This window comes from Oratosquilla oratoria, chromosome 4 (assembly GCF_046742065.1).
Source record: "Oratosquilla oratoria isolate Oo_2021 chromosome 4, ASM4674206v1, whole genome shotgun sequence".
NCBI classification, from domain to species: Eukaryota; Metazoa; Arthropoda; class Malacostraca; order Stomatopoda; family Squillidae; genus Oratosquilla; species Oratosquilla oratoria.
Window position 1 is genome coordinate 79,261,998 of NC_134780.1, and position 12,141 is coordinate 79,274,138.

General features: G+C 37.8%; 2 protein-coding genes across 2 annotated transcripts in view; both read right to left on the minus strand.

Moving 5' to 3' along the window:
* LOC143024570 (uncharacterized) overlaps nucleotides 1-6,461 on the minus strand; it is a 31,708-nt gene extending 25,247 nt beyond the window's left edge. The window contains exons 1-3 of the mRNA XM_076183382.1: nucleotides 6,371-6,461; nucleotides 5,447-5,493; nucleotides 5,134-5,229 (exon numbers count right to left, since the gene is read on the minus strand). Coding sequence (XP_076039497.1) covers nucleotides 5,134-5,229; nucleotides 5,447-5,493; nucleotides 6,371-6,461 — 234 coding nt within the window. The remainder of the gene's footprint in view (nucleotides 1-5,133; nucleotides 5,230-5,446; nucleotides 5,494-6,370) is intronic.
* Nucleotides 6,462-6,774: 313 nt separating this feature from the next.
* The window catches only part of LOC143024941 (uncharacterized), a 208,071-nt gene continuing 202,704 nt past the window's right edge, over nucleotides 6,775-12,141 (minus strand). Inside the window, exon 14 of the mRNA XM_076184447.1 lies at nucleotides 6,775-7,283. Coding sequence (XP_076040562.1) covers nucleotides 7,149-7,283 — 135 coding nt within the window. The 3' untranslated portion in view covers nucleotides 6,775-7,148. The remainder of the gene's footprint in view (nucleotides 7,284-12,141) is intronic.

The following is a 12,141-nucleotide window of genomic DNA, read 5'->3' on the forward strand; positions in this document are numbered from 1 at the left end:
CCCTGCATCTTGCCCACTGCCCTGGGTCAGAAGCAATGTAACAAGACAGCACATCCACAGCAAGGCCGCTTCATTTAATTGGAGAACCCACCTCTCTGTCCTCTCATGCAGAAAAAGAGGAGACAGGGAGAAATCTTTTCAGGCTGTGTCAAAATATCATTCACACACACTCCCCCCATCCCCCACCCACTCCCTTCCATGCATCACAGCACCATCCACACACAACCACTCCCCACCTCCCACTCTCTGCCTCCCCCCTTCCCAACACCTCCCCCACCCCATCCATCCATCCCATCCCTGGTTGCCTTCTCATATTCACTCCTTCTAACCCTGCCCCCCTACACTTCCCCCACCAATCCCTCTCCACTTATTCCCTCCATGTGTCCAAACCATCCCAGCACTCCCCCCACCAACCCCATCTCCCAACTCCCCCTCCACCCCTGCTCTCTTCCCCACCTCCCTGCCTCCCACTACATCCAGCCCAGCAACCCAACACACCTTCCAGGCACATCACTTCAAGCCAATGACAGAAATGAGAAAAAAACAGAGACGGAAAAAATGAGTTTTTTTTGGAGAGTGCTGGACTTGAGACTGAAAAAATGGTACATCAAAAAAATGGAAACTTAAACCAAAAAAGGAAGGATAATATGAAACTAAAGGTGGCATACACAAATATCAACGGCATGATCTCTGGAATCAATGAACTAAATGACTATCTAGAAATGGAAAAACCTGACATCATGGGAATTGTGGAGACAAAACTGAAAGGAAATATATCAACAAGCATAGTGGGACAAGGTCTATACAACCACTGGGTGAAAAATAGAACAGAAAAGCAGGGAGGAGGTGTCATGATATTGACCAAAAAGGGTCTAAATGTGACAAAGATAAATGAAGGCCAAGGCAATGTAGAACTAATCATGATCAAAACTGTAAACAAAAGGATGAAAGGCAGAAAATTTGTTGAAGTGTATGTACCACCAAAAACAAAGGCTTGGTCGGATTGCGAACATTCTAAATTACTGGAAGACACAATGAATGCGCTAGGTAGAAATGATAAGCATAGAGAAGGAAGATTAATGTAAAATAAAACAGATTTAGAAAAACCAAGAAAAAATTTCCGAAACACTAACTGGGGCAAATTTTCCAAAGAGGAAACAAAGATGGAAGACAAATGGAGCATACTCAAAGAAAAGTACAAGGAAGGAATTGACAAATGTGTACCAAAAAGAAACAAAAAGAGAATTATATAAAGTGTTGGTATAATGAAAGGTGCAACGAGGCTAGAGACAGAAGAGAAGCCTGGAAAAAATGGAAAGACAAAAAAAACATCCAAATGGCAAGCATATATAAAACTTAGGAATGAATATGTGAATATACACAGGAAAGAAAAAAGAAATTATGAAAAAGATATTACAGACAAATGTAAGGATCAACCCAAACTCTTTTACAGATATATAAATGGAAAACTAAAGGATAAACATGAAATAGTGAAATTGCATGAAGGAGATAAAGAATATATAGATGATACAGAAATGGCAGAAGTCATGATCAGACATTTCAGGTCAGTTTTTACAATTGAGAGCTCACAAATTTGAGAAGATAGAAAACAAGAAAGATCACCCAAAATGGAAGAAATAAAGGTAACACAAAAAGAAATAAGAGATCAAATAAAAAACCTAGATGTCAGGAAATCGCATGGACCAGACGGAATTGCAAATTGGATACTGAAAGAGTGTATAGACAAACTGACAGACAAACTATACAAGATAATAGACTCCTCACTCAAAGAAGGAAAGGTACTGCAAGATTGGAAAGATGCAAACATAGTACCAATATACAAAGGAGGAAATAGGGAAGATCCTACAAATTTCAGACTGGTATCCCTTACAAGCACAGTAGCAAAAATATGTGAAAAAGTCATCAGAAATAAATGGACCAAACACTTGGAAGAAAATAAAATAATAAACCCTAAACAATTTGGCTTTAGAAGTGGAAGATCGTGTACCACAAACCTAATTTGCTTTTACTCGAGATTAATTGAGATAATACAAGAAAGAGATGGCTGGGTAGATTGTGCCTTCTTGGATTTGCAGAAGGCGTTCGATAAGGTACCACATAAAAAATTAATAAGAAAAATTGAAATAATAGGAGGAATACAGGGTAAGCTGCTAGAATGGATGAAGGACTTCTTAATTGGAAGAAAAATGAGAGTGGTACTTAGAGACAAAAATTCGAACTGGGAAGATGTGAAAAGTGGCGTCCCTCAAGGCTCTGTATTGGTTCCTTTAATGTTTGCCATATATATAAATGATATGAATGAGGGAGTAAATTGTTACATGAACTTCTTTGCTGACGATGCCAAATTACTCAAGAGAGTAAAAACGGAAGAAGATTGTAGATCGCTACAAGAAGACCTAGACAAAATATGGGAATGGAGTCAGAAATGTGAGATGAACTTCAACATTAAGAAATGTAGCATAATGGAATTTGGAAAAAGCAAAAATAGAGTATTGGGTCAATACAAAATTGGAAACAAAGAAGTCAAAAAAGTTAATTCAGAAAGGGACCTGGGAGTAATCATCTCAAGCGACTTGACACCTGACAAACATGTCAACAAATTATTTGGAGAGACTTTTAACTTACTAAGATCAATGAAAGTGGCCTTCGACTACATAGATGAGGAGATGGTTAAAAAAATAGTGGTTACACTGATAAGACCTAAACTAGAATATGCCACAACATTGTGGGCACCCAGCACAAAGAAGAACATAAGAAAATTAGAAAGAATCCAAAGAGCAGCAACAAAAATGGCACCTACACTGGCAAATCTGACATATGAACAAAGATTGGAGAAACTACTTCTGTCAACAGTGGAACAGAGAAGAGAAAGAGGTGATTTATCCATTTACAGAATTATGAAAGGGATGGAAATCCTCGATAGAGATGACTTATTAAAGTGGAACAGAAGAGAAACAAGAGGACATGAAAAGAAACTAAAGAAGGACACTTATATAAGAGACCTGAAAAAGAATAGCTTCCCACACACAGTGATTCATGTCTGGAACAAATTGAATGGAGAAACAGTGAATGCCAAAACTATACACGATTTTAAGAATAAACTGGATGTGGAGAGATACGAAAATGGGTCACTACGAGCATAGCTCTCGTCCCGTAAAATACAACTAGGTACAACTAGGTAAATACATCCAAACTTCTCCTCTCTCACTTTCCATGCCTCCACCCCACACAGTACAGTCAGCACAATCACTCCTTCATACAACCTCCTCCCAGCATCCACTCCCATATGTCTATCTCTCACCACACTTTCCAATCCCCCAAGGCATCCACCTGCTTCTCTTAATCCATACTCCAGCTCCACCTCAACTCCTCCCTTTCCCGCCACATTCACACCCAAGCATCCAAAGCCATCCACCTCCTCCAGTATCTCTCCCCCAATAATCACCTTCAACCTGCTGCCACACTCCCCATCTCATCACCCCACATTCACCCACACTCATTTTCAACCTCCCCTTCTTGCACACTTTCCCAAACTCCATCACTAACTTCCCCAATCCCCCTCTGATCCTGCCACAAGTGCAGAGTTGTCAGCAAACAACAACTGGCCAAGTACCCCTACCTTTCGCCCCCTCCTTTCCCATCCTCCACCCTCAGCCCACCTTCAGCCAAAAAACAACCAGATCCCCCCCTCCCAGAACATGCACATCCAAAACTCCTTCCACTCCTCTCCTGGTCAACACTATGCAGTCCATCAAAGCCCCATCTACCACCCTTCCATCAACCATCCCCTCCCACATGCACCCACGCCTAACCCTCCTCTCAAACACCACACCTGCTACCATCAACTCTCCCTCCAGACACATCTTCACCACCAACCCTCCACCACAACTCTTTCCTGGAACTCCACACCTCCCAATCACTTTGTCTACTAGTTCACTTCCCATCCCAGTGCTAAGATCTCCCAACACCACCACACTGACACCTCCCCCAAATCCCCCATGCACTCATCTAAATCTATTCGAAAAGCCTCGCTTTCCTCTACACTCTTCTCACTGCCAGGCCCATATACACTTACAAAAAGTCACATCTTCCTTCCCATTTTCACCTTCATCCATATTAACCTTGAAGAAAATTCCTTCCAATCCAGCACATGTGAGGGAGTATGCATGGATGATATTCTGATGCAGCCCAAAGGGATTTCTTCCCGTCTTCTCTTTTTCTGCATAAGGGGACTGAGAGGGGGGGGATCACCAATTAAATGAAGCAGCCTTGCTGTGTATATGCTGTGTCTTACTGCATTGATTCTGACCCAAGGCAATGGGCGAGATGGAGGAATGAGCCGTGATCCAGGAAGAGCCAAGGAAAGAGGGAGGGAGGGGTGGTGAATGGGAGTGGAGTATGCGCAGATGAAATGGATGGGAGTGGAGTATAGGCAGATGAAATGGATGGGAGTGGATTTATGCCTTTAGACTTTGGCTACCTCCCTTGTAAGGGGGAAAAAGCCCTTGGTTATGTGTGTATGTATTATGATACTCATGAATATGAGTATGATACTAAAATTGAAAATGCACCGAGGCAAAAAGGTAGTATGGCAGAAAGTCATGTGACGAGTGATTTTGAAGACAGAAACTGGAGAATAAGAACATCACCTCTCTAAAATATATGATAATGTCTACACACAGAAAAAACCAAGATGGGTCCATATATATTCTAAAGAAAACATATATGACAGAATTCAATGTAATGTTTTTAAAATGTCAATATCTAGTGTCTTCACGGAAAAAGTGAGGAATGTAAGATTTTTCTTTTTACAAAAGATACTTGAAATACACAGTGAAATCTTAGCAAAACATATACAAAGGTTAGCTGAAAGGACCATAAGATTCTGATCAAGAAGTTGTTGACCTGTAACAAATATTGTTCAACAATGCATGCAGAGAAAAGTATAATAATCACTGCACTAAGGAACCAATCCTATAGCAATAAAGACTTGGGGACCCATCACTAACTTGCAGTTAATGTAAAGGTGCACAGCCACACAAACTTTCATCATTTCAGATGATAGGAATGAAAATAATTCTGGAGAAAAAAATGAAATGGGAAATAAATTACCTTAATATAAAAGTATGTGCACATATCTTCACTTTCCCCATTATGAAATGCAATGGAGCTCTTGACATGAAAGCAAACAATGGAGGTGCCTGCACCCTACAATATAATTTTTCTAAAGTGTTAGGCATCACTAAAATCCTGCTATCATCACATTATGGTAATAACAAATGCATCTGCAATACAATATTTGGCATCAAAACATCCTAACATCATATACATACCAAAGGCCCTTCCCCTCTTATAACAGGGCAGCCAAGTCAAAGTAAACATCCACATCTTACATGAGTAGACCCAATTAAACCAACCCTCTCACCTCAGCACCTTGGGGATATGGAATCACACTGTCCCCCACCACATTGACTGGATCAAAGGCAATGCAGTGAGGCACAGCTCTTTCACAGCAGGATTTGATTTATCCCCTCTTAATCATATGGTGATCTCCCCCCTCATTCACTTGAAAATCATTAATGAATCAAAAGAAAATATCCCTCTGAGCATGTCGTCTCTTCATCATTCATATTCCCTTTCCATTCCTTCCTATCTTTAGCACTCCCTCTTGCCTGCATCCAAAACCCTCTTTTATCCCAATATCTATCCATCTCATTCTTAGTCTTCCTCTTAATCTATCCATTTGTTTTCCACACTTTTTACTAGTTTTTCCTCATTCATCCTTTCCAAATGCCTAAACCACCTCAGCATTATACCCTATCCAACAACCCGCATCCTATCCCCATTTCTTTCTTCACCATATTTCTCCCACTATCCATCCTTGTAACACCTATATTTCTCAAACACTTCATTTGAAGAACATCCAGCCATACCTGTATATAAATTCAAATTATAGCAGGCAACTGCCAAGGTAAACAAGAAGCGTAGTCAATTTACTTGCATAAGTTCACACATAATGCATAGTGAATGAAAGGGACAAGTGTAATGAGCAACAGGCCTAGCCACCCCACTCTGCAGATAACTGCTAATTGGTTGCAAAATTATAAAAAAAAAAAAAAATAAATAAATAAAAAAAAATTAGTCTGCAATAAATAAATAAATAAATGAGCATCTTCACTTATAGTAATCCAAGTGAATGCAAAATTTTGAGTCAAAATATTCTTTATCTTGAATATTTTCTATCCAATTTCAAGCTAATTTTGATACAGCCCCAAAATACTCGTACATTCTTCTTGTCTGCTCACTAAATTTCTTGAAAAGATATGTGTGTGTATGGAGGGGTTATCACCATATAATTGTTGGGCAGAACTCTGTGGAACTGCTGAGTCTTGCTCCAATGCCTCTAAACCAAGTAGTGTGGCAGAGAACAGGGGCAACATTGAGGCTTTTAGATAGATGTTGGATAGGTGTTGGGAGGGTATATGCTTAGACCTGGCAATCCACTTCATAGAGAAAAAACCTTTTGACATGTGTATATGTTTGTCTGTATGTGTGTGTGTGTGATTCACCATGGTCTTGGATCAGTGTTGGACTTGTGATCAACAGCTATTACCCTCCCTGATGAGAGCTCAGAGCTCATATATAACCAAAGTGTGGTGTGCATATATATATATATATATATATATATATATATATATATATATATATATATATATATATATATATATATATATATATATATATATATATACACACACATGTTATTTACATAGGATGTCTGGTGCACATATTCTTTAAATAACAGATGAACAGCTGAGCCAAATGTGTGCTATTATCAACATTGAAATACAGCCATCTTGAGCACCAAATGGCAAAATTATACTAGAGAAGCAGAATAACAATATTTTTCACCATCTACTCACTTGATTTTTTTTTTACATAAATTTATGATTACTTTCTTTACATACAATATACAACAGCCCTAGGCAAATGAAATTGAGAAAAAACCTACATGCTGTTGATCTACACTATACAAAAAAAGAGTATTCCAAATAAAAATGAACAATCTGCTACTTCATCACTACTATGACTTTGCTTCACTTGAAAATGAATAGGATTAGTTTAGGTTAACTTTGACTGTTCTGCCGAACAAGCAGCTGAAGCATATCCTTGATCTCAGCAATGTCTTTTGATGTCTTGTGAACTTCTTCCGTCAGGTGGGTGGTGTGCTCATTCAATACCTCCTTCACTACAGCCTGGACCTTTTGTAAAAATGAAAATTAAATTAAACATTGAAGAATGTATAATAAATTGAAGTTTAATAAAAGATGCAACTTCCTAGCACCATAATGCTAACATATTAAAATACGTCCTAAAAAATATATATATACATATATATATATATACATATATATACATATATATATATATATATATATATATATACATATATATACATATATATATATATATATATATATATACACACACACACACACACACTTTCAACGAACGGACGGCTTGAAGAACGTTCTGAAGAAAAGTGCCGATTGTGGATCCCAACGCAAAGAGAAGTACCTTTTTGTATTTGCAGGGTGGGGGGAAATTGCTCGTGGGGCAGTAGGTAAGTAGGAAAAGAGGAGAAGGGGAGGGATTGCTGGGGAAATGGAAGGAAATGAGGATGTGGAGGACTTGGCCCAGGCAGACGGGCGTAAGGTCAACATGAAACGACCACCGGACCAGCTCAGTGATGACGAAATGGCAAATAAAAATGTAAAGATTAGAAGTATAGAGAGGAGCAATACAGTAGAAAGTGACGAGAATATGTTCCAGGGATTTAAAGAGGGTGGGGGGGACACAACCCCCCCCCGACTGATAAGACTAGAGGAGAGAGTTGATAAGGTGATCGAGGACTTGGAACGTAAGTTAGGTAATGTAGACTCCATTTTCCAGAGAATTGAAAGGTTGGAACAACTAGAGAAGGCTAACAGAAACTTAACTGAAGAAGTAGAGGACCTAAAAAGACAGTTAAGAAATGTAAAGGAGGAGAATGAGAAATTGAAGAAGAATAGTAATGAAAACAGTGAGAAAATAGCTACAGAAGCTAAAAATTGGAGAATAACTCAAGAAGGGAATAAGGTTTCATTCACTGACATAGTCAAACAGCAATTGAAAGAACATAATGAAGACTCAGTTATTAAAGTGATGAGACAGAAGGAGAATATAGTAAGAGAATTAGCTGACAAAAAGAAATGTATAATTATATTAGGAATGGAAGAGAAACATAACCCAGATAGAACCGCAAGAATCAAGGAGGAAAATGAAAGAGTAAGCAGTTTATTAAAATTAGTCCAGGAAGATGAACCAGAAATTATAAAGGAAATTGAGGAAAAATTCAGACTCGGAAAATATAGTACAGATAAGACCAGACCAATTAAGATTAAATTCAGGTCACAAACAACGGCAGAGAAAATTCTATCCAAGACAGGGAAACTAGCAACAAATGATCAATATAAAAAGGTATGGATAAAAAGAGAAATGAATAAGGAGGAAAGAGAGGCAGAAAAGCAGAAAAGAATTGAAGCTAAGACAAAAAACGAGGAAAGAACGGAGTCAGAGAAAGAGAGATTCTATTGGAGAGTAGTGAACATGAAAATAAAGAAGTTCGACATACTAAAGAAAAACATAAGGGAAACAGAGAACACAATGGAAGTGGCAGAAAACTAAGAGTGTCTTACACAAATATAGATGGATTGATAACAGGATTGAATGAACTGAATGATTATTTGAAAGAAAAAGAACAGGACATAATGGGAATTGTAGAAACAAAATTAAAAGGCCCACTACCACCCAACAGTGTAGGACATGATACATACAATTATTGGATTAGAAACAGAGAGAAAAAACAAGGGGGTGGAGTTATGTTCCTGACTAAGAAGGATATAAACGTGAAAGGTGTCATATATGGAAAGAATACAGTAGAGATGATTATGATAGAAGTGGAAGACCGAGATAAGAAGAGCAGAAAATTTGTGATCAATTATGTGCCTCCGAAAACAGCCTCATGGGAGGAGAGTGAACATAAAAGTATGTTAGAGGACACAAAGAGAGCATTAACTAAAATAATGGAAGACGGAGGAAGAATAGTTATGATGGGCGACTTTAATTGCAAAGAAATCTGCTGGGAAGAAATGACAGTAAAGAGTGGTGATGACTCATGGGGAAATGCTCTACTTGAGATGATTACTGACCATTCAATGACACAATGGATACAAGAGAACACTAGGTATAGAAATGAAGAAGAACCATCGAGGCTAGACTTAATAATTACATCTGAACCTAGAATAGTGGACAAGATTGAATATAAAACACCAATAGGTAAAAGTGACCACATATTGATTGAACTGGAACTTAATGAAGAAAAATATATGAAAAGAAATGAACAATATAGAAAAGGAAGAATGATGTATGAAAAAACAAACTTTGATAAAATAAGAGAATTCTTCCAACAAGAAAACTGGGAAGAAATATACAAAGAAGAAACATTAGTGGAAGAGAAATGGAATATTTTGACAAAAATTTACAAAAAAGGAGTGGAAAAGTATGTCCCAAGACAAAAACAAGAAAAAGAATATGTAAAATGCTGGTACAACAAAAGTTGTAGGGAGTTAAAAGACAAAAGAGACAAAGCCTGGACCAGATGGAAAAAAGACAGAAGACCTGAAAAATGGAAAATATATACTGGTTATAGAAATGAATATGTACAAAAGTGCAGAGAGGAAAAAAGAAAATATGAAAAAGATGTTATAGAAAAGTGTAAAGATCAACCAAAACTATTCTACAGATTTGTAAACAATAAACTGAAAAACAAACAAGACTTGGAGAAATTAAGACAAGGAGGAGTTGAATACACTGAGGAAATGGAAATGGCAGAAATTATGAACAAACATTTTAAATCAGTGTTTACAAGGGAAAATATACAACCTGAAGAGATTGAGTGGAAGGAAAAAGTCCCCCCTATGGAAGAAATAGAAGTAACAAAGAATGAAATATTGACACACTTGGGTAATTTTGATGTCAGAAAATCGCATGGGCCAGATGAAATAGCAAACTGGATTCTGAAAGAATGCAGGAATGAACTGGCAGACAAAATACATAGCATAATAAGCAGTTCCTTAAAAGAAGGAAAAGTTCCAGAAGATTGGAAAAAAGCAAATATAGTACCTATATATAAAGGAGGAAATAAAGAAGAACCTACCAACTATAGACCAGTCTCTCTAACAAGTACAATAGCAAAAATATGTGAAAGAATTATCAAAAGTAGATGGGTAAAATACTTGGAAAAAAACAACGTACTAAATCCAAGGCAATTTGGATTCAGACAAGGACGATCATGCGTCACCAATTTAATATGTTTCTATTCAAGGCTAATAGATATAATACAAGAAAGAGATGGATGGGCTGATTGTGCATTTCTAGACCTAAAAAAAGCTTTTGACAAAGTACCACATAAGAAGTTGCTTAAGAAATTAGAATATGAAGGAGGAATACAAGGTAAATTGCTAAATTGGATGGAAGACTTTTTGCAAGAAAGAAAAATGAGAGTAGTGATAAGAGATCAGCACTCAAAATGGAATGAAGTAATAAGCGGTGTCCCGCAGGGAACAGTTCTGGCCCCAATAATGTTTGCTATATATATTAATGATATGGATGAAGGAATTGAAAGCTATATGAGCTTCTTTGCAGATGATGCAAAACTACTGAAAAGAGTGAAAACTGAAGAAGATTGTGAATCACTACAGAGAGATCTAAATAAAGTACAAGAATGGAGTAGGAAGTGGGAGATGGAGTTCAATACAAAAAAGTGTAGTATAATGGAATTTGGAAAAAGCAAAAACAGAATAACAGGATCATATAATTTGGGAAAAGAAGGAATAAAAAGAGTAGAAAATGAGAAGGACCTGGGAGTCATTGTTATGAATAATATGTCACCTGAGAAACATATAAATAAGATTTTTGGAGAAACTTTTAATTTAATAAGAACAATCAAAGTGGCATTTACATACCTGGATGAAGAAATGGTGAGGAAAATCCTAATCACCCTGATAAGACCAAGATTGGAATATGCAGCAACGATATGGTCACCAAGTACAAAAAAATGTATAAAAAAACTTGAAAGAATACAAAGAGCAATTACAAAACTGGCACCAACACTCTCAAAACTATCATATGAAGAGAGACTACAAAAACTTAAACTACAGACACTAGAGCAAAGAAGAGAGAGAGGAGATTTGATAGCTATTTACAGAATCATGAAAGGCATAGAAATTACTGATAGAGAGAATCTGATAAAATGGGATGACAGAAATACAAGAGGACACGGAAAGAAAATAAAAAAAGACAACTATAGAAGAGATTTGAAAAAGAACAGCTTTCCTCACAGAGCAATAGACAGTTGGAACAAGTTAGATGAGAAAGTGGTGTGTGCAAAAACAATACATGAATTTAAAAATAGTTTAGATAAAATGAGATATGAAGACGGGACCCCACGAGCATAGCTCCCCTTCCCGTAAAATACAACTAGGTAAATACAACTAGGTAAATACATATACCAAGGCTTTTTCCTCCTTATCAGGAAGGTAGCAAAAAAAAAAAAAAAAAAGGCATAAAAACCATTCCCACCCATTCCATCCCTAATACACTCCACTCCCCTCCACCCTCTACCCTCCCTCTCATCTTGGCACTTTATGGATGATGGGTCATCCCTGCATCTTGTCCACTGCCCTGGGTCAGAAGCAGTGTCGCAAGCCACAGCACATTCACAGCAAGGCCACTTCATTAAAACGGTGAACCCCCTCTCCATCCCCTCATGCAGAAAAGGAGAAGACAGGGAGAAATCCTTTTGGGCTGCGTCAAATTTTTCTCACACATACTACCTCACCCCCCATCCATTCCACCTCATGCATCACATCATCCATATACAACCATTCTCCATTCACCTCTGTCTTCTGTCCTCTCCTGTCCTTCCTCAACAGACATTCAACTCTTCCCCAATGCCCCTTTCACCCCATCCATCCATCTCATCCTAGGTCACCCCTCATGTTCACTCCCTCCACATCT